The 24,286-nt window shown below is 37.3% G+C and overlaps 1 protein-coding gene across 1 annotated transcript in view; it reads left to right on the forward strand.

Annotated features, from left to right (window-relative positions):
* Positions 1-24,286, forward strand: part of LOC138326390 (uncharacterized) — a 74,051-nt gene that overhangs the window by 44,645 nt on the left and 5,120 nt on the right. The window contains exons 22-37 of the mRNA XM_069272500.1: positions 292-357; positions 781-864; positions 9,401-9,502; positions 9,841-10,056; positions 11,080-11,237; positions 11,451-11,628; positions 11,953-12,047; positions 12,213-12,384; positions 12,802-12,864; positions 13,244-13,291; positions 13,603-13,752; positions 14,876-15,019; positions 16,412-16,571; positions 16,913-17,016; positions 19,541-19,681; positions 22,737-23,021. Coding sequence (XP_069128601.1) covers positions 292-357; positions 781-864; positions 9,401-9,502; positions 9,841-10,056; positions 11,080-11,237; positions 11,451-11,628; positions 11,953-12,047; positions 12,213-12,384; positions 12,802-12,864; positions 13,244-13,291; positions 13,603-13,752; positions 14,876-15,019; positions 16,412-16,571; positions 16,913-17,016; positions 19,541-19,681; positions 22,737-23,021 — 2,166 coding nt within the window. The remainder of the gene's footprint in view (positions 1-291; positions 358-780; positions 865-9,400; positions 9,503-9,840; positions 10,057-11,079; positions 11,238-11,450; positions 11,629-11,952; positions 12,048-12,212; positions 12,385-12,801; positions 12,865-13,243; positions 13,292-13,602; positions 13,753-14,875; positions 15,020-16,411; positions 16,572-16,912; positions 17,017-19,540; positions 19,682-22,736; positions 23,022-24,286) is intronic.

The following is a 24,286-nucleotide window of genomic DNA, read 5'->3' on the forward strand; positions in this document are numbered from 1 at the left end:
CTGACTAAAAAATTCATTGTTATGATCAAGTAAACTTTGCGACAGTCTATTAGGATTGCAAGTGTTATCATGGTCTTGTCGAATTTGAGTAAACAAGGTTTTACCATAGATTGTTTGTACATATTTGGAGATGGGTATCACTGAATAATTGATCAATATAACACAAATTTAAAGCTTAAAAAGCTATTAACTGTCCCAAAGCTATGAAATGATATAGAACCAAGATTAATTCTGGAAACTCTGAAGTTTTATTGTAAACTATTGTCTGATGGCTTGTATGGTTTAACACAGGGACCAGTAGAGGAAGTAACCCATCCATCACCGTCTCACAGTGGAGCTGGACAGTGGGCTCTTAGTGTAAGTCAGGATTTCAGTGGTTAGAGATTGCAATCGGCATTCTTGTGACATGTTACCATTGTTTATACTAGACTTATTCTTTCAACAACTTTTAATTTCAACCCAAGCCGCTTGACATTACCTTGCAACTTTTGGATATAGGATGGAAAGCCAAGAATCATTAGGTAGAAGATTATATATATTGATAGAACAGTGCCTTGGTATTTTGCCACTATGCTTTCCCCCTAATGGCTTTATAAAGTGGGATGGGGATGAGTGATATAGAAAACGAATTTGTACAACCTCAATTTACATGTGCTACAAGTATATACCTGTTTTTGGTACTCTGACAATAGTCCTATGATTGTCATTGAAGTTTCCCTCCACCAAATTTTGTGTGAGGAACTTAAGTTTAATGATTTCTTGGTTTTGTTGTTATTTTAGGCCAGTGAGAAGACCAAGTATGACCAAGTGTTTGATAGTCTACAGCCTGTTAACAATCTGCTGTCTGGAGAGAAAGTTAGACCTGTGAGTAAATGGGGCATGGTTTATTGATGAGACTAATATCCTTGTTTGGTTATAACCAAGCCTAGGACAAATAATTGGGCCAGCGTTTAATTGATGGGGCTCAACGTCCTTGTTCCAGTTATAACCAAGCCTAGGACAAATAACTGGGCCATCAATTAATTGATGGGGCTCAACGTCCTTGTTCCAGTTATAACCAAGCCTAGGACAAATAACTGGGCCATCAATTAATTGATTGATGGGGCTTGATGTCTTTTTTCTGGTTATATCAATGCCTAAGACAAATAACTGGGTCATCGATTGATTGATTGGGCTTAACGTCCTTGTTTCAGTTATAACCAAGCCTAGGACAAATAACTGGGCCTCATTAATTGATATGGGGCTTGATGTCCTTGTTCGGTTATAACAGCCTAGACAAATAACTGGCTCATAATTGATTGATGGGGCTTGATGTCCTTGTTCTGGTTATAAACAAGCCTAGGACAAATAACTGGGTCATGATTGATTGATGGGCTTAATGTCCTTGTTCTTGTTATAACAATGCCTAGGACAATACTGGGCCATTGATTGATTGATGGGGCTTAATGTCCTTGTTCTTGTTATGCGACACTGCCTAGGCAACATACACTAGGGCCATTGATTGATTGATGGGGCTTAATGTCCTTGTTCTTGTTATAACACTGCCTAGGACATACTGGGCCATTGATTGATTGATGGGCTTAATGTCCTTGTTCTTGTTATAACACTGCCTAGGACATACTGGGCCATTGATTGATTGATGGGACTTAATGTCCTTGTTCTTGTTATAACACTGCCTAGGACATACTGGGCCATTGATTGATTGATGGGGCTAATGTCCTTGTTCTTGTTATAACACTGCCTAGGACATACTGGGCCATTGATTGATGATTGATGGGGCTTAATGTCCTTGTTCTTGTTATAACACTGCCTAGGACATACTGGGCCATTGATTGATTGATGGGGCCTAATGTCCTTGTTCTTGTTATAACACTGCCTAGGACATACTGGGCCATTGATTGATTGATGGGGCTTAATGTCCTTGTTCTTGTTATAACACTGCCTAGGACATACTGGGCCATTGATTGATTGATGGGACTTAATGTCCTTGTTCTTGTTATAACACTGCCTAGGACATACTGGGCCATTGATTGATTGATGGGGCTTAATGTCCTTGTTCTTGTTATAACACTGCCTAGGACATACTGGGCCATTGATTGATTGATGGGACTTAATGTCCTTGTTCTTGTTATAACACTGCCTAGGACATACTGGGCCATTGATTGATTGATGGGACTTAATGTCCTTGTTCTTGTTATAACACTGCCTAGGACATACTGGGCCATTGATTGATTGATGGGGCCTAATGTCCTTGTTCTTGTTATAACACTGCCTAGGACATACTGGGCCATTGATTGATTGATGGGGCCTAATGTCCTTGTTCTTGTTATAACACTGCCTAGGACATACTGGGCCATTGATTGATTGATGGGGCCTAATGTCCTTGTTCTTGTTATAACACTGCCTAGGACATACTGGGCCATTGATTGATTGATGGGACCTAATGTCCTTGTTCTTGTTATAACACTGCCTAGGACATACTGGGCCATTGATTGATTGATGGGGCCTAATGTCCTTGTTCTTGTTATAACACTGCCTAGGACATACTGGGCCATTGATTGATTGATGGGGCTTAATGTCCTTGTTCTTGTTATAACACTGCCTAGGACATACTGGGCCATTGATTGATTGATGGGACTTAATGTCCTTGTTCTTGTTATAACACTGCCTAGGACATACTGGGCCATTGATTGATTGATGGGGCTTAATGTCCTTGTTCTTGTTATAACACTGCCTAGGACATACTGGGCCATTGATTGATTGATGGGACTTAATGTCCTTGTTCTTGTTATAACACTGCCTAGGACATACTGGGCCATTGATTGATTGATGGGGCCTAATGTCCTTGTTCTTGTTATAACACTGCCTAGGACATACTGGGCCATTGATTGATTGATGGGGCCTTAATGTCCTTGTTCTTGTTATAACACTGCCTAGGACATACTGGGCCATTGATTGATTGATGGGGCTTAATGTCCTTGTTCTTGTTATAACACTGCCTAGGACATACTGGGCCATTGATTGATTGATGGGACTTAATGTCCTTGTTCTTGTTATAACACTGCCTAGGACATACTGGGCCATTGATTGATTGATGGGGCCTAATGTCCTTGTTCTTGTTATAACACTGCCTAGGACATACTGGGCCATTGATTGATTGATGGGACTTAATGTCCTTGTTCTTGTTATAACACTGCCTAGGACATACTGGGCCATTGATTGATTGATGGGGCCTAATGTCCTTGTTCTTGTTATAACACTGCCTAGGACATACTGGGCCATTGATTGATTGATGGGGCCTAATGTCCTTGTTCTTGTTATAACACTGCCTAGGACATACTGGGCCATTGATTGATTGATGGGGCCTAATGTCCTTGTTCTTGTTATAACACTGCCTAGGACATACTGGGCCATTGATTGATTGATGGGGCTAATGTCCTTGTTCTTGTTATAACACTGCCTAGGACATACTGGGCCATTGATTGATTGATGGGCTAATGTCCTTGTTCTTGTTATAACACTGCCTAGGACATACTGGGCCATTGATTGATTGATGGGGCTTAATGTCCTTGTTCTGTTTATAACACTGCCTAGGACATACTGGGCCATTGATTGATTGATGGGGCCTAATGTCCTTGTTCTTGTTATAACACTGCCTAGGACATACTGGGCCATTGATTGATTGATGGGGCTTAATGTCCTTGTTCTTGTTATAACACTGCCTAGGACATACTGGGCCATTGATTGATTGATGGGGCCTAATGTCCTTGTTCTTGTTATAACACTGCCTAGGACATACTGGGCCATTGATTGATTGATGGGGCTTAATGTCCTTGTTCTTGTTATAACACTGCCTAGGACATACTGGGCCATTGATTGATTGATGGGGCCTAATGTCCTTGTTCTTGTTATAACACTGCCTAGGACATACTGGGCCATTGATTGATTGATGGGGCTTAATGTCCTTGTTCTTGTTATAACACTGCCTAGGACATACTGGGCCATTGATTGATTGATGGGGCCTAATGTCCTTGTTTTGTTATAACACTGCCTAGGACATACTGGGCCATTGATTGATTGATGGGACTTAATGTCCTTGTTCTTGTTATAACACTGCCTAGGACATACTGGGCCATTGATTGATTGATGGGGCTTAATGTCCTTGTTCTTGTTATAACACTGCCTAGGACATACTGGGCCATTGATTGATTGATGGGGCTTAATGTCCTTGTTCTTGTTATAACACTGCCTAGGACATATTACTGGGCAATTGATTGATTGATTGGGATTAATGTCCTTGTTCTTGTTATAACACTGCCTAGGACATACTGGGCCATTGATTGATTGATGGGGCTTAATGTCCTTGTTCTTGTTATAACACTGCCTAGGACATACTGGGCCATTGATTGATTGATGGGACTTAATGTCCTTGTTCTTGTTATAACACTGCCTAGGACATACTGGGCCATTGATTGATTGATGGGGCCTAATGTCCTTGTTCTTGTTATAACACTGCCTAGGACATACTGGGCCATTGATTGATTGATGGGGCCTAATGTCCTTGTTCTTGTTATAACACTGCCTAGGACATACTGGGCCATTGATTGATTGATGGGGCCTAATGTCCTTGTTCTTGTTATAACACTGCCTAGGACATACTGGGCCATTGATTGATTGATGGGGCCTAATGTCCTTGTTCTTGTTATAACACTGCCTAGGACATACTGGGCCATTGATTGATTGATGGGACTTAATGTCCTTGTTCTTGTTATAACACTGCCTAGGACATACTGGGCCATTGATTGATTGATGGGGCCTAATGTCCTTGTTCTTGTTATAACACTGCCTAGGACATACTGGGCCATTGATTGATTGATGGGGCTTAATGTCCTTGTTCTTGTTATAACACTGCCTAGGACATACTGGGCCATTGATTGATTGATGGGGCTTAATGTCCTTGTTCTTGTTATAACACTGCCTAGGACATACTGGGCCATTGATTGATTGATGGGGCTTAATGTCCTTGTTCTTGTTATAACACTGCCTAGGACATACTGGGCCATTGATTGATTGATGGGGCTTAATGTCCTTGTTCTTGTTATAACACTGCCTAGGACATACTGGGCCATTGATTGATTGATGGGGCTTAATGTCCTTGTTCTTGTTATAACACTGCCTAGGACATACTGGGCCATTGATTGATTGATGGGGCTTAATGTCCTTGTTCTTGTTATAACACTGCCTAGGACATACTGGGCCATTGATTGATTGATGGGGCTTAATGTCCTTGTTCTTGTTATAACACTGCCTAGGACATACTGGGCCATTGATTGATTGATGGGGCTTAATGTCCTTGTTCTTGTTATAACACTGCCTAGGACATACTGGGCCATTGATTGATTGATGGGAGTTAATGTCCTTGTTCTTGTTATAACACTGCCTAGGACATACTGGGCCATTGATTGATTGATGGGGCTTAATGTCCTTGTTCTTGTTATAACACTGCCTAGGACATACTGGGCCATTGATTGATTGATGGGGCTTAATGTCCTTGTTCTTGTTATAACACTGCCTAGGACATACTGGGCCATTGATTGATTGATGGGGCCTTAATGTCCTTGTTCTTGTTATAACACTGCCTAGGACATACTGGGCCATTGATTGATTGATGGGGCTTAATGTCCTTGTTCTTGTTATAACACTGCCTAGGACATACTGGGCCATTGATTGATTGATGGGGCCTAATGTCCTTGTTCTTGTTATAACACTGCCTAGGACATACTGGGCCATTGATTGATTGATGGGGCTTAATGTCCTTGTTCTTGTTATAACACTGCCTAGGACATACTGGGCCATTGATTGATTGATGGGGCTTAATGTCCTTGTTCTTGTTATAACACTGCCTAGGACATACTGGGCCATTGATTGATTGATGGGGCTTAATGTCCTTGTTCTTGTTATAACACTGCCTAGGACATACTGGGCCATTGATTGATTGATGGGGCTTAATGTCCTTGTTCTTGTTATAACACTGCCTAGGACATACTGGGCCATTGATTGATTGATGGGGCTTAATGTCCTTGTTCTTGTTATAACACTGCCTAGGACATACTGGGCCATTGATTGATTGATGGGGCTTAATGTCCTTGTTCTTGTTTAAACACTGCCTAGGACATACTGGGCCATTGATTGATTGATGGGGCTAATGTCCTTGTTCTTGTTTATAACACTGCCTAGGACATACTGGGCCATTGATTGATTGATGGGACTTAATGTCCTTGTTCTTGTTATAACACTGCCTAGGACATACTGGGCCATTGATTGATTGATGGGGCTTAATGTCCTTGTTCTTGTTATAACACTGCCTAGGACATACTGGGCCATTGATTGATTGATGGGACTTAATGTCCTTGTTCTTGTTATAACACTGCCTAGGACATACTGGGCCATTGATTGATTGATGGGGCCTAATGTCCTTGTTCTTGTTATAACACTGCCTAGGACATACTGGGCCATTGATTGATTGATGGGGCCTAATGTCCTTGTTCTTGTTATAACACTGCCTAGGACATACTGGGCCATTGATTGATTGATGGGGCTTAATGTCCTTGTTCTTGTTATAACACTGCCTAGGACATACTGGGCCATTGATTGATTGATGGGCTAATGTCCTTGTTCTTGTTATAACACTGCCTAGGACATACTGGGCCATTGATTGATTGATGGGGCTTAATGTCCTTGTTCTTGTTATAACACTGCCTAGGACATACTGGGCCATTGATTGATTGATGGGGCCTAATGTCCTTGTTCTTGTTATAACACTGCCTAGGACATACTGGGCCATTGATTGATTGATGGGACTTAATGTCCTTGTTCTTGTTATAACACTGCCTAGGACATACTGGGCCATTGATTGATTGATGGGGCTTAATGTCCTTGTTCTTGTTATAACACTGCCTAGGACATACTGGGCCATTGATTGATTGATGGGGCTTAATGTCCTTGTTCTTGTTATAACACTGCCTAGGACATACTGGGCCATTGATTGATTGATGGGACTTAATGTCCTTGTTCTTGTTATAACACTGCCTAGGACATACTGGGCCATTGATTGATTGATGGGGCTTAATGTCCTTGTTCTTGTTATAACACTGCCTAGGACATACTGGGCCATTGATTGATTGATGGGACTTAATGTCCTTGTTCTTGTTATAACACTGCCTAGGACATACTGGGCCATTGATTGATTGATGGGGCTTAATGTCCTTGTTCTTGTTATAACACTGCCTAGGACATACTGGGCCATTGATTGATTGATGGGACTTAATGTCCTTGTTCTTGTTATAACACTGCCTAGGACATACTGGGCCATTGATTGATTGATGGGGCTTAATGTCCTTGTTCTTGTTATAACACTGCCTAGGACATACTGGGCCATTGATTGATTGATGGGACTTAATGTCCTTGTTCTTGTTATAACACTGCCTAGGACATACTGGGCCATTGATTGATTGATGGGACTTAATGTCCTTGTTCTTGTTATAACACTGCCTAGGACATACTGGGCCATTGATTGATTGATGGGGCCTAATGTCCTTGTTCTTGTTATAACACTGCCTAGGACATACTGGGCCATTGATTGATTGATGGGACTTAATGTCCTTGTTCTTGTTATAACACTGCCTAGGACATACTGGGCCATTGATTGATTGATGGGGCTTAATGTCCTTGTTCTTGTTATAACACTGCCTAGGACATACTGGGCCATTGATTGATTGATGGGGCCTAATGTCCTTGTTCTTGTTATAACACTGCCTAGGACATACTGGGCCATTGATTGATTGATGGGGCTTAATGTCCTTGTTCTTGTTATAACACTGCCTAGGACATACTGGGCCATTGATTGATTGATGGGGCCTAATGTCCTTGTTCTTGTTATAACACTGCCTAGGACATACTGGGCCATTGATTGATTGATGGGGCTTAATGTCCTTGTTCTTGTTATAACACTGCCTAGGACATACTGGGCCATTGATTGATTGATGGGGCCTAATGTCCTTGTTCTTGTTATAACACTGCCTAGGACATACTGGGCCATTGATTGATTGATGGGGCCTAATGTCCTTGTTCTTGTTATAACACTGCCTAGGACATACTGGGCCATTGATTGATTGATGGGGCTAATGTCCTTGTTCTTGTTATAACACTGCCTAGGACATACTGGGCCATTGATTGATTGATTAATGTCCTTGTTCTTGTTATAACACTGCCTAGGACATACTGGGCCATTGATTGATTGATGGGGTTAATGTCCTTGTTCTTGTTATAACACTGCCTAGGACATACTGGGCCATTGATTGATTGATGGGACTTAATGTCCTTGTTCTTGTTATAACACTGCCTAGGACATACTGGGCCATTGATTGATTGATGGGGCCTAATGTCCTTGTTCTTGTTATAACACTGCCTAGGACATACTGGGCCATTGATTGATTGATGGGGCCTAATGTCCTTGTTCTTGTTATAACACTGCCTAGGACATACTGGGCCATTGATTGATTGATGGGGCCTAATGTCCTTGTTCTTGTTATAACACTGCCTAGGACATACTGGGCCATTGATTGATTGATGGGGCTTTATGTCCTTGTTCTTGTTATAACATAGCCTAGGACAATAAATAACTGGGCCACAAACTCTAAATTACTGTTGAACAGAATTATTTTGAACTTTTGTAATAGTAAAATATTGTTTAATTTGTTTGTTGTTTTTATTGCACAAGTTAAACTTTTATTAATACCTCAATTGAAATGTTTAGATATCTCAAAATAACATAAATAAGTCTAAATTCGAAACAAGGGGGAGATAATCCATTATGAGAAGTAAATTGAATAATTCTTTTCAAACATAAGATTTTGTCATTTTAAAGAATTATCACGGGAAAATGAAACAAACTATTGAAGATGCCCCACCGCCAACACAGCATAAATGAAATTCTTCATTTGGACAATAATTGGTGTTTAATCGTGTATATATATGCCTAATTAAAACAAAATATAACATAAAATAATTAATTTCGTCTTTGGTGCATGCACAATCAGTACTTCATTCCATATAGGATATAGTGCCACGGAATTTTTTCGGGATGCAATTAATTATTTTTCATATTTTTAACTTTAATCAAAATTTGAAGCTCAAACTTTTTAATGGTGGTAATGGTGTAAAGTAAGTAACTTTTGTAACTGAAGAAAAATACAAAATTGTCTCCTCCTGTTTTTGATAGTGAAAAAATACCATTTGTCAGCGGTGGAGCATCTTTAAAAAGTCTTAGTATGAGATAAAAGTTTTATGTAAATTTTATACAATGAAAATATTTTGAGAACTGTGTGTTTGCTTTTGTCAGGTGCTGATGAACTCTAAGCTACCAGTGGATATCCTAGGGCGGATCTGGGACATGAGCGATATAGACAAGGATGGCTATTTGGATCGAGATGAATTCGCAGTGGTATGGTCTTCTTTTATATCCTCGTTCTTATCCAAAATCAGTCATTTCTTCCTTTTTTAAAGCAATATCATGAATTTATCTAAAAGTGGTTCATACAAATGTAGTAATTATAAATCACTGATAACATTTTCTGTTTCACTCGTTTTATGTTAAATGCAAGAAAGTAAGTTGTGAACTAAAATCGTTCCTACAGTCACAATGCAAATAATAGGATTTAGTTGCTTATGAATTCAATTTATAAAAATATCAATTACAAATGTTTGGAATCTTATCAAAGTCCATATCCCAAATAGCTCATAAAGTGCTTCCCATTCTTGATAATGAAGATTTGTTTCCAGGCTATGCACCTTGTGTATCGATGTCTAGAAAAGGAACCGTTACCCTCTACCTTACCTCCCTTAGTTATACCACCGTCTAAGAGGAAGGGAGGAGCTGCCCCAGCTGGTGGAATAGCAGGTGTTCCGGGGGCAGTGTCAGGCATGACTGGAGTTCCTGTCCTTACTCCAAATATCACAGGACGATCTACACCCACCCAACGATCAGACTCTCCAAGTGTAAGTGACAAACATTACTCTAGTTGAATAATTACACAGTTCTGATTTCTAATAGAAATTTTCAAAATGGATACTTCTGAAGTTGATCGAAAAATTTATCATTTTAATAAATCTTTTCAACCTGAACTTTTTCCTGTAATGTTTTTGCATATTTAAGAGGTTGAAGCCTTTAGTTTAACAAATTCTTGTTTGTGTATGATAACCAAATCAGATCTTATCAAGGTGACAAGTGTGAACCTTTATGTAGGATAAAAATAACATCAGTCAGGTTGGACAGTGGTCAAGATCATATGAGAAGACTCTTGATTAACTTTCTTTTCTTTGTGTCTTCTAATGTTCATGATTTCAGTTTCAAAACAAATTCACAGATATCGTGGAATGAAATTTTATAAGAATATATGATAATTTTTTATTCGTGGAAATAAACCTTCGTGAGTTCACTTGGGTCTGAAGTTTGTGAAAGTAAAAAAAGTAAATTGCTCGCGAAAGAAAATTGGTTAACAGTAGGAATAGAGTCACCTGGACAACTACGGCGGTTTTCCTGAGATGCTCCGGTTTCTACCATGATATTTCAAACAACTCAATTATGTGTTAGTTCAAGGTATATAATACATGTCAACATAATCCTTGTGGTAACTGGACTTTGTGGTTTATTCTTACAAATGTAATTACTTCAAGAAATGTGTGTATTACCTGGGTTCTGACATTTAAGATTTCTATCTGTTAGTGATGTTTATTGTTTTGCAGCTTTCTGTTCCCTGGGTTATCACAGCCGCAGAAAAGACCAGTTATGATGTGATGTTTATTGTTTTGCAGCTTTCTGTTCCCTGGGTCATCACGGCTGCAGAAAAGACCAGTTATGATGTGATGTTTATTGTTTTGCAGCTTTCTGTTCCCTGGGTCATCACAGCCGCAGAAAAGACCAGTTATGATGTGATGTTTATTGTTTTGCAGCTTTCTGTTCCCTGGGTCATCACAGCCGCAGAAAAGACCAGTTATGATGTGATGTTTATTGTTTTGCAGCTTTCTGTTCCCTGGGTCATCACAGCCCCTGAAAAGACCAGTTATGATGTGATGTTTAAAAAGGCAGATTTAGATATGGATGGTCTGGTATCTGGTCAAGAGATCAGGGAAGTCTTCCTTCAAAGTGGAGTCCAAAGCAATGTCCTGGCTCATATCTGGTACGCTTTATTGAAGTACTGACTTTTTCTTTTCTGTAACAACCAACGTTTATCATTGTTTCTTTACTTAGGGTAAAACCACATTAACTCTAGCTCATAAAAAATGATATTGTTTAACAATAGTGAATTCTCAAAATATACTCCAGCATTTCTTCCTCTAAAATTTGAACCATTTGATCTCATACCTATGTATAACGTCCCTCGTATTCACAGGAATCTTTGTGACACTAAAGGAGCTGGCAAATTAAACCCAGAGCAGTTTGCATTAGCTATGTATCTGATACAGAAGAAATTGAAGGGAATTGACCCTCCAGCTCAGCTTAGTCCTGAAATGGTGCCTCCTTCTATGAGACCAAAGCAGAGTGCTGATCCAACTGCCTTTGGAGTTACGGTATTTAATTCTTGTTTAATTTACAGTGTCATTGAAGACTACCAGAAGTTGGAAAATAATCAAATATCTATCTAGTGTTAATTTCATGTTTAGGTGCATACATCTATTCATGCATTTCAAAATTGATGGTTTAGATGTAGGGATTTCATACTTTGAATGTTTTGGAATCTATAAATTTACACATTGTTACAAGAAAGTGTACATTTATCAAACATTCATTACTATTCCTAGCAGACTCTAGTGTTCAATGTATATATCCTTAATTTAGATTTGATTTAGTAGTTATTATTTACTAAATATGACTATTGTATTTGTGATGGACAGGAAGGCACAAATGCTGGACCCTACGGCCATGTAGCAGACTTCTCAGTCATCAAAGAGCTGGACGTTATCAGCAAAGATATTGATGATATGAAAAGGTAATCATCAGCTGCATACAATTTTAGGAGAAATATGATCCCTCATATTTGTGCTCAATTTGTTGTTTCCACAAAAGTATTTCATTTTCTTTTGTATTTTTTTCTGGGTGATATAAGTTATGATTGGTGTTATAACAATTTCTTTTTTGTTCTTCTTTGAAACAGAGAAAAACTTCAAATAGAAAAGGACAATGCTCAGAAGGAAGCCGACATTAAGATTTGTAATGGAGAGGTACAGATGTTACAGAAGGAACTAGACACTATAACTGCTACCTTACAACAGCTAGAGACTCAGAAGAAAGAGGCCCAGAAACGACTTGACGAGTTGGATGATAAGGTAGCTAATCTTAGTACTAAGATGAAATATTTTATTCTCAAAAAAATTGCCTTGCCACATAAAATTTCAAAGAATATGATAAGAGTGTTGGTCACTATTTGTGATTCTGAGATGCTGAGAAACATGAAAGTCTGTTCTGTTGTGGTTATGAATTTTACCCTGATTAAGTCCTAAATTAACTACACAGTGTGGCAGTTAGCCCTCTTCATGTCACTTCTATAATGGGACCCTTCTTCAAAATGTAAATTAAAATTTTTGTCTCAATATCTTAAATTAACGATTCATACAATTGGGGCCAACAGAACTGAATCAAACAAAATATAAAGAGTTATCTTAGTTGCATTATTAGCAGTTCAGAGATACAGAACTTTTCGTTGTGTAACATGTAAGGATTATTTTTTGTACTTGAATTTGTAGAAATCAAATTTAGAGAGTAATTTAAAAGAGATGAGAGAAAAACTGGAAGAAGAAGAAAAACAGGTAGGCGTGTCTTCAAAAACAAATTATAAATGCAATGTGTGAAAGGTCATTTTGGGATGAGCAATACAAGATGTCTCTTTAAACTCAGTGGATCTGACATTGTAATCATTTTGAATTTCAAATTATATGGTATGATGAGAGAAGTTCTAGCTTCATTGTTGTTTAGAACATTCAATAGAATATGTATTTTTAGTTCAAGACCATTCAATGTAATATGTAATTTATTTATAGTTTCAGAACATTGATATTATATGTTTTTTAAAGTTATTGAACATTCAATATAATATGTATCTAATAGTTATGGAACACTCATTAGAATATATATATTTAAGAACATTCCATATAATATGTATTTAATAGTTTTGTTTTTGTTACTCAGATAAACAACCTAAAATCTCAAATAACAACCCAAGAAAAGTCTGCAATGGTGAGTAACATTATTGTCCCTAGAAAATGTTTGGCTATTTACATGTAATTGTTAGTGAATATATTGATATGTATGTTGAGGTCAAGGTGTCTGAGTATTGAATATGTCATAACTCATAACACTAGTCCTCCACTTATTGGTAGCAAGTTTGAAACCCTTTTGGGGCATGTGCTGTTGTCAAGTACTAACCGAACTGATTTTCTTTACCTCCTTATAAACCTAGCACGTCCTTAAGTAACCTTGGGTAATAATAGGATATAGAATTAGAGAAAAAGATATGTAATTGTACGTCTGTTTATTCTAACTCACAGAACCAAGAGGAAGATCTTTCTAAGCTTCGTGTTGACCTTAACAATCTTCGAGATGAAGAGACCAAGTTGGAACAACAAGTAGACGCCGGTAAACTACAGCTGGACTTGCTGGTCAAGTCTAAGAAAGATATCGCTCTACAAGTTAACCAGGTAGTGTGAACAATTGATATTTTATGATCCCATATCACATATCATGTTGGTATTACAGTTTATTCTTCTCTAGTTATACTCTTCATGAACATGTATTACATAGATGTATTGAACAAAGATCTCCACATTTCCTGGCTTCTCAGGAGTGATATCAACAGTAGACTGTTAAAACAGTCAAGGAGTATGGAGATAGGATATCACTTCAATTACTTTACTGACAGCGTTTAAAATTAACGCCTGTCCGTCTGCCTGTGACCAGCAACTTTATAGTAGGGCAGACAATTTTTACCATGTAACTGGTCCTTTGACCGGCAACAATTTGGTCCAGATAGAGGATATATATAAAACAAAAGTGGCTGTAGAATTGTAGAACGGTTAAAGATAAAACTATACAAAACAATTTTTCGTAATATTCTGGTTTTCAGTCAACTTTGTTGAGAGCACACAATATTAAAACAGATATGTGGATATTTTTGTTAGTAAAACTGTTACTTTGCTATAAACTACAAGGAGGAATTTCGACTTTGTAAGGAGTCGAGGACCAGTAACTTTTAGTCAAGACCAGTAACTTATAAGGTCAGTCGGTCTTAGGACAAGCTTGAAAAAAATCCAAAGTTAGAACACTGTTTACTGACCATTTTTAAAATACCGATTTACACCCAATTACATGTACTGACGAATCAGGTGGGTTCTATACTGTATAACATGAAATATATGTGGGTACTTAATTTCATGGTTTGGAGCTTTATATCATTTTGTGGTTAGAAATATTTGTGGTCAGTCGATGGAGCAATAGTGACATTTGTTGATTTTATATTTGTTGTTTCAAAGAAACTACGAAAACAACAAGAATTTCTTCACAACATATACTTTACGTTATACAGTAGTTTTAATGACTGTAAAAGAAGGTTGATTAGCTTGTAGTTGCAGAATCAGAGGCTCTTGGGGTTTGAGACAATATATACTGGTCTGGTTGTGTATAACAAGCTTGGCGATATGGTCATCACCCTTAGGTAAAGGCCTTATCACTGACTGACTACATACAATTCTATACTATTTTTGACAAGATCGAAAATTACAATAATGTTTTATATTGTACCTTCATTGTGAAAATCAATTTCAGACAAGAACACGAGTTCAGCATCAGGAGGACCAAAAGCGAATGATGAAGCAGAGTCTAGGAAACTATAGCTCCCAGTTAAATGGAGACCTAACCACAGCATTGACTGGGATACAGATGGACGACCAGATGAGTTCACGAGCAACAGTAAGTTTCTGCCACTATACCTCCAAACTATTACCAGTACATCATATAGTGATATTGTGACGCATACACTTTTGCCAATTTACACAGATGTGTCTTACTTTTTTTTTTATTAACTTTTGGTTTTATATGTTTTCTTAGGATGAAGAACATTTTAAGTTGTGATGGGTGATATACGCAATATATACAACTGAGGATGCTTGGTCCTGATAATTGTAGCTTTGAGTTATGAGGTCTACAAGTGTATATTTACATTTACTTGTCACTTCTACTTTATAAACTAACCAAGGCAAAATGAAGTATATCACGGTATTACTGACACCCAAACTGTGACCATTATGACGTCACTAATGTTGACGTGGTGACATCAACTGATCACCGTCAAAATGGCTGTTCCATCTTGTGGATAAAATAGTCATTGATAAAAGGTTTTCCTGGTCTAGCTTAAATAATGTTAATGCAGAATCCCTAAAATGAGTTGATAATGTAAATGTAAGCATTAAACTATCTTCTTATGGCATTTATGGTCTATATAGATGCCAGAGCTTTGCAGACAATAATCTCATAATGCCAAGCGTGGATTATGAGGATTGTCATAGGAAGATAGTTTAATGCTTAAGTAGATACATTATGGTAAGCCATGCACCTCGAGTCACCCAACCTAAAGTTTATTGCAGTGTAAAGTTTCTATGTATGCTATCATTTTGTCTCAAAGGCTGAAAGAAAAGTGACCCAGAAGATTTTTAGCCACCTATCATCTAATGGTGGGCTATTTAAATGGCTTTTCGTCCATGGTCTGTCGTCCATTAACATTTCTTGTTACTGCTATTTCTCAGAAAGCATTGAAGGGATCTCTCTCAAATTATACATGTAGGTTCCCCTAGGGCCCTAGTTGTGCATATTGCATTTTGGGAATGATTGGTCAACAAGATGGCAGCCATCTTGGATTTTGATTGTTAAAGTTTGTTACCACTATTTTTCAGAAAGTACTGAAGGGATCTCTCTCAATTCCACATGTAGGTTCCCCCAGGGCCTTAATTGTGCATATTATATTTTGGGACTGATTGGTCAACAAGATGGCAGACAGGCCGCCATCTTGGATTTTGACAATTGAAGTTTGTTACCGCTATTTCTCAGAAAGCATTGAAGGGATCTCTCTCAAATTATACATGTAGTATAGTTTTGCTACTGTTATATATCTCAGACAGTACTCAAAGGATCTTTCTCAAATTTCATATGTAGTAATATGAAGTAAAAGATTGAAAAGCAGAGAAATGATCCCTCTTTCCTTTCTCAGACATAGATAGATCATTCTTAGGTGGGCCTCAAGATCCCTCTTGCATCTCTAGTTTGTTGATGTCAAACTCATTTTTAAGTGTTTTTCCTGTCATTCAGGTTGGTAGCCCTGCTAGTTCAATTGGCAGTTTTAGTACGGGGTCAGCCATGGATGACTTTAAAGAAGATCCGTTCAAATCCAAGGATCCCTTTGGAGGGAGTAGTGGAACAGACAATACCCAGTCTGATCCTTTCCAGTCTGATGATCCGTTTAAAGGCAGTAAGTATACAAGGATACTACTAACTGTATTTAACTTTTTTTTACACTAATCAGTCAGTCTCTTGCTTAACATGCTGTGGCCCTACTGACCAAGTTGCCAATATGACCACCATTGTCTGTAACCACTGATAGAACACAAACAGCTTGAAAAATTCATAAGAAAGCAAGGTTCAAATTCAGTTTCTGATTAATGCAGCTCAAACTTTTTTTCCTACCACAGCAGTGTGATTGTCATTGGATTTAACAAATACCAGCAATAAATTCTGTCTTATTTACTTACCTGTGTTATGGTGTTTTGGGGAGGAATATTAACAGAAAATAAAACTAAAATTACCTTTCAGGTGATCCGTTTAAGTCTGATGGTTTTACTACAGACCCCTTTGCATCAGATGATCCTTTCAAGAATGCATTTGGTGGTTCTGCAGCCCCTGCATCTAGTGCCAAAGTAAGAAATCTTTCTTTTCAAGATATTTCCTGCATTCTGTCAGAAGTTATTTTCCAACATTTTTCATGTAACAAATATACTTAATGTTAAAGCAATGCATTCTAAAAATAAAATAATCAAATAGAATTATTAGACATAAATCAACTGTGTGTTGTTACATAGCTTATTATCCCCTGCCCAACGAAGTTGGCGGGGGATATACAAATGGGTTCTGTCCGTGCGTCCGTACGAATGGTTTCCTGAGCATAACTCTAAAACCAGTTGAGATATCTCCATGAAAGTTCAGAGACACATTGTTCTTATGGTCTAGTAGTGCCTTTTGCTATTTTTAGGTTTTCACTTTTTGTGCTTTTTTCTGTAACCATAGAAACATTGCTGAAAATATCATATTTTTGTACCAGGTTCGTTTCCGCAGCATGCACGGAACTCCTTAGGCACATTAGTCTTATAGTCTAGTAGTGCCTTTTGCTATTTTAAGGTTTTCACTTTATGTACTTTTTTCTGTAACCATGGAAACATTGCTGAAAATGGCAGATTTTTGTGTAAGAATCGTTTCTGGAGCACAACTCTAAAACCAGCAGAGATATTTCCATGAAACTTCATAGACACATTGTTCTTATGGTCTAGTAGTGCCTTTTGCTATTTTTAGGTTTTCACTTTTTGTGCTTTTTTCTGTAACCATGGAAATCATTGCTGAAAATATCATATTTTTGTACCAGGTTCGTTTCTGCAGCATAACTGGAAAACCGGTTGAGATATATGCACGGAACTCCTTAGGCACATTAGTCTTATAGTCTAGTAGTGCCTTTTGCTATTTTAAGGTTTTCACTTTTTGTACTTTTTTCTGTAACCATGGAAACATTGCTGAAAATGGCAGATTTTTGTGTAAGAATCGTTTCTGGAGCACAACTCTAAAATCAGCAGAGATATTTCCATGAAACTTCATAGACACATTGTTCTTATGGTCTAGTAGTGCCTTTTGCTATTTTTAGGTTTTCACTTTTTGTACTTTTTTCTGTAACCATGGAAACATTGCTGAAAATGGCAGATGTTTGTGTAAGAATCGTTTCCGGAGCACAACTCTAAAACCAGCAGAGATATTTCCATGAAACTTCATAGACACATTGTTCTTATGGTCTAGTAGTGCCTTTTGCAATTTTTAGGTTTTCACTTTTTGTGCTTTTTTCTGTAACCATGGAAACATTGCTGAAAATATCATATTTTTGTACCAGGTTCGTTTCTGCAGCATAACTGGAAAACCGGTTGAGATATATGCACGGCACTCCTTAGGCACATTAGTCTTATAGTCTAGTAGTGCCTTTTGCTATTTTTAGGTTTTCACTTTTTGTACTTTTTTCTGTAACCATGGAAACATTGCTGAAAATGGCAGATTTTTGTGTAAGAATCGTTTCTGGAGCACAACTCTAAAACCAGCAGAGATATTTCCATGAAACTTCATAGACACATTGTTCTTATGGTCTAGTAGTGCCTTTTTCCTATTTTTAGGTTTTCATTTTTTGCACTTTTTCCGTAACCATGGAAACATTGCTGAAAATATCATATTTTTGTAGCAGGTTCATTTCCGGAGTATAACTCTAAAACCAGCAGAGATATCTCCATGAAAGTTCAGAGACACATTGTTCTTATGGTCTAGTAGTGCCTTTTGCTATTTTTAGGTTTTCACTTTTTGTACTTTTTTCTGTAACCATAGAAACATTGCTGAAAATATCATATTTTTGTAGCAGGTTCATTTCCGGAGCATAACTCTAAAACCAGCAGAGATATTTCCATGAAACTTCATAGACACATTGTTCTTATGGTCTAGTAGTGCCTTTTGCCACTTTTAGGTTTTCACTTTTTGTGCTTTTTTCTGTAAGTATAGAAACATTGCTGAAAATATCATATTTTTGTAGCAGGTTCATTTCCAAAGCATAACTCTAAAACCAGCAGAGATATTTCCATGAAAGTTCATAGACACATTGGTCTTATGGTCTAGTAGTACCTTTTGCTATTTTTTGGTTTTCATTTTTTGCTCTTTTTTCCGTTACCATGGAAACATTGCTGAAAATATCATGGTAAATGGTAAATGTTACTTTGCAAAAATCCACCCATCTTTGTGTATTAGTCTAATATAAATGTCAAGGCTGTATACCTGATTCAACAATTACAGCCCCGCTCTACTTGAATTATACTCCATCTTTTCATATTTGATGCATTTTAAGGGGTATTTACAATAATGTTGGTGTGCTTATTAGATATCAATATTAATTGAGTTTCTGTGATCAGTGTTGAAATTCCAATTTCATTGATCCCTGAATCATAGATGTATACCAAATTTGATTGTGTAAAAATTTTCTCAAAATAAGCATGCTTACAATGTTCTTGTATGTTTATAATGCTACTGTAGCATGTTTTCATGAGAAATCCCAGTAAAGCATGACTGACAGTCTTTCCTCTTGAATGTAAAACTCTTCTGACTTGTATATGCATGCCTGGGAATATGAGAGATGTACTTTTGTTTCAGGATGATCCCTTCTCAAGCATGGACCCCTTCGGTTCTGCCTTTTCCTCCTCAACATCTAGTCCTTCTACTAAATTTAATACAGACAACTTAGATCCTTTTGGGGGTGGCGGAGGAAGTGCTGCAGCTAAATCTTCATCATCTGTAAGTTTGTAGTGCTAAAGTCTCTCTCTGATTGGCTGGCCTTGTCCTTGTCTATTGAGAGATACACAGAGCTTACACCATAGTTCAGCAGCTAGACAACAGCTGATGCTCTTCCTTTTCTTGTTCGTATTGAAACAAATGGTTAAATGGAGGTCAAGATTTAGATTATTGTAAACCAACTTTCTTTTGCGTGCGATTTACTTTTGAGAATTTCGCGATCCAAGTATATTTGCGAAGGTCTATATCCATGAATTGATACATACAGAATTTACAATGACATGAATTTTCATTCAATTTTAAATCTACGAATATTAATCTTCGCGAAAAAGTATTAGTCGTGAAAGGAAGTTGGTGTACAGTATGGTCGATTAGAAGAAGTCACCAGGTTAGGTAAATAAAAAATCAAATGATTTAAAATTAGCTAGCATTGAATTATCTTTCAAACTACAAAGCAAAGTGTTCAATTAATGTTGTTTTGTTGTAGGAAATTATTTAAGGGAGCTATGTATAACATTGCTGTCTCTTATTCAATTGAATGAATTTCTCATGTATTTTGTTGATTTTTAATAGTGTGTACATTATAAACAATTATCAATTTTTAGGTCACCTGAGACGAAGTCTCAAGTGACCTATTCTAATCGCCTTTTGTCCGTCGTCGTCCGTCGTGCGTCGTCCGTCGTCCGTCGTATGTCCGTAAACAATTTACATTTTCGACTTCTTCTCCAAAACTGCTGAAGCAATTTCAATGAAATTTTGCACAAACCTTCTAAGGCATAAGGCCAATCAAAATTGTGAATTATTTGGTCCCCACCCCCCAGGGGGTTGTGGGAGGGGCCAAAAGGGGTAAAATTGAGTAAAATTTCAAAAATCTTCTTCTCTACTCACAGATGTGGTAGAATCAAATACTCTTTATAGATAGAAAGGTCTTAAGGTCCTTTACAAAAATTGTGAATTATATGACCCTGGGGTCTCTATTTTCCTCCTAGGGAGGGGGTTAAGTTTACTATACTTTATATTGAGAAAACACATTTTTGCGCATTATTTGGTCATTTGTAATAGGAAATGAGTCAAATGTTGTCAGAATTATCAGTATGAGATGGCCATTTAATCCTATTAACAAATTTTCTATAACTGACCCCCAGGGGCCTTAGAGGCGGGGTCAAAAGGGGTCAAATAGGCTAAGACTTCAAAAATTTTCTTCTGAAATTCTGGATATGGTAGAATCAAATACTTTTCATAAATAGAAAGGTCTTAAGGTCCTTTACCAAAATTTTGAATTATATGACCCTGATGTCTCACGTTTCCCCCTGGGGAGGGGGTCAAGTTTACTACGGTTTATATAGGGAAAACACATTTATGAGCATTTTTTGCTCAATTTTCATTGGAAACGAGTCAAACTTGGTTAGAATTATTAGCCTGAGATAGCATTTTAATATCATATCCACATTGGTTCTGGCCGACCCCCTGGGGGCAGAGGGGCGGGGCTAAAAGAGGGTCAAATAGGCTAAAACTTCAAAAATCTTCTTCTGAAATTCTGGAAATGGTAGAAACAAATACTTTTCATAAATAGAAAGGTCTTAAGGTCCTTTACAAAAGTGTGAATTATATGTCCTTGGGGTCTCCTGTTTCCCCTTGGGGAGGGGGTCAAGTTTACTATAGTTTATATAGGGAAAACACATTAATGAGCATTTTTTGCTCAATTTTCATTGGAAATGAGTCAAACTTGGTTAGAATTATTAGCCTGAGATAGCATTTTAATATAATATCCACATTGGTCCTGGCCCACTCCCTGGGGGCAGAGGGGGGGGGGGGCTAAAAAAGGGTCAAATAGGCTACAACTTCAAAAATCTTCTAAAATTCTGGATATAGTAGAATCAAATAATTATAGATGGAAAGGTCTTCAGGTGTTTTATAAAAACTGTGAATTATATGATCTTGGGGTCTCACGTTACCCCCTGGGGAGGGGTCAAGTTTACTTTAGTTTATATAGGAAAAACATATTTGTGAACATTATTTGCCCAATTTTCGTTGGAAATTAGTCAAACTTGATTAGAATTAATAGCCGAAGATATAGCATTTTAACATCCATATACGTCCTCGATGACCCCCTGGGGGACCAGAGGGGCAGGACCAAACAGGGTCAAATTGATTAAAATTTCAAAAATACCTCTAAGTTCACAGGTTTGATGGAAGCAAATACTCTTCATAGTCTAAAAAGGTCAAATTTATAAATCACTGACCAACTTCAAGGCCCAGCATATAGTGTTTATATGTCTTTAATTTGTTTCATTATTTGTTTCATTATATATTCTAACTCAGGTGACCGTTAAGGCCCATGGGCCTCTTGTTACTATTACCTTTTTTAGCATGCCTAACTTTATAGTCTACCATCATCAGAAGGTTGTTAGCTATTTGATTTTCTACCTCTCTGTCCATCTATGCATAAACAATTCTTTTGTGATGGTTATCTCTCAGAAACTATTGATTGGACTATAGTGTATGTTCCTCTTTGTGACTAGTTGTTCATGTTGATTTTTGGGGTTGAATTTATAATTCTATTTTTGCATATGACAGAGTTATCTGTCCTTGCGGATAGGTATCAATTGTGACGTCATTTGTTTACAAGGGTAACAGTATTTTTTTCAGAGAAAATGATTTGAGTTTTTTGCTCACAAAACAATGACGTCACAATGAATACCTACCCGCAAGGGAGGTAACTTTATAATATGCAAAAACGGAAACAACTTGTATCTTGGCTGACATCAAACTACTTCTTAGGTCATGATTGTCATATCAAATTTAGAGTAAATGCATTTCCTAATCAGCCATAATTTCTGAGTTTTTTGTAGATCTCATATGTAGGCTTCTCATACTATTAGACACTCAATAGGAAGAAACAGAGGGAAAATTAGTCTTTCGTAAGACCCGACGACATCATTTGAGAATGGGCGCCAAAATCACTCCATCTATTTTCAGTAGATACAGAAAAAGTGAAAAGACAATGTGTATATTCTGCTATAAGTTTTGAATAACTTACCTTTATTTCTGTTTTCAGGTAGGAAATGCATTTGGTAGTGATCCTTTTGCTCCAAATCCAACAGGAGGGCGGACACAGTCACCATCCCCTGCCCTTCCTCCCAAACAGAAAAAACAACCACCCCCTAGACCAGCCCCTCCCAAGGGGCGGTCACCTTGTCCCAGCCCCAGTAAACCCACAGCCAACAGTTTAGGAGGGTTCAGTAGTGACCCCTTTTCAGGATCTGATCCTTTCGCCAGCTCGACGACAACAACCTCTGCCAATGACCCGTTTGCCAACTTTGCTGATTTTAGTCCCAGTAAAGTAAGTTGAACAGTAGTACTGTGATCTTAAAACGTGATAGTAAAACATTTATAGTTTGTGTGGTATCTGTGTGATATAAAACCAACTAAATATCTTTTGGTCAGATCTCGGTATCCTACTATCTTTTAATGTCATCTCTTTATACTATGTAGAACAATATTTATCCCAATGCACAAAATTAATGTTAATTTTAGTATTTTTCATGAAAAGTCATGAAATGGAATTTCTTAACCTTACTCCATTTTCTTTTACCTTCAGTTTTTCATAAGTTACTTCTCATTTTCTTTTATCTTATTTTTTCCAAACTTGTTTAAGGCCTATCATGAGTTCTTACTTTAAAAATTTTGTTTGAAAGGAAAAAGTGTAAATCTTTGGTAAGAAATAGGAGTAATTCCTAAAAGACATAAGAATTCCATTTTCCCACCACTCTCCCTTTAATATCTTCAACACTGCAGCATCTAGGGGTTAAATAGCTGGAATTCATAAATACTTTAACTGAATTTATGTTAAATCTTTTAAATCTTTCCATAAAGCTAATGCTAACTTATTGTTGATCTTTGTTAACAAATTAAACAATAAGATATTGAGAAATAAGAAAATGTTAACATTTTAAACAATGGTGTATTATCTTACAGTAAGGGGATAGCCAGGTAGCAGATACAGGCCAACTGAACCTTTTGGTTATGCATTTATCACTTTTCAAGTTTGGTTATGTGATTTAATAATGTACCGTAATGTTAACAAGAACACACATTTTTGTATGGTAAACCTTTGGTGATGATGTCAAGATGTTACTCTAAGAGCAATAAGCTGTATATTTCATGGTTCTGCTGGGCATAAGGTGCTTTTCTCCACACCTTAGTATATACAACATGCTTACCATGATAGACACTTCCATTCACGGTGCAATGCTATTGTACCACCAAATGCCGCCGGTCAATTACTACTATCCCTGCACAGCTGGATGTATAGCCATATCATCACTTTACCAAACTGTCCAATCAATTCAGCAATATTTAGATAAAAATCATTGTGGCTCACACAAATTCATTTTCCTTTGTAAGAAATTGAAATTTCCATTAATTTGCATGGGTTGTACATCTGAAATATATCAAATGAATATCGTTCACTAAAATAGTGTAATTGGAATAGAGAATGAAATATTTAGCAAAGGATCTTGCTATGGCTTCTGTCAGTATTAAATCATATAAATTATCAATTGCATTGTTAGCTCACAAGTACAATCCAATTGTTTTAATTCAGAG

Source organism: Argopecten irradians, chromosome 6 (genome assembly GCF_041381155.1).
Source record: "Argopecten irradians isolate NY chromosome 6, Ai_NY, whole genome shotgun sequence".
Classification (NCBI taxonomy): Eukaryota; Metazoa; Mollusca; class Bivalvia; order Pectinida; family Pectinidae; genus Argopecten; species Argopecten irradians.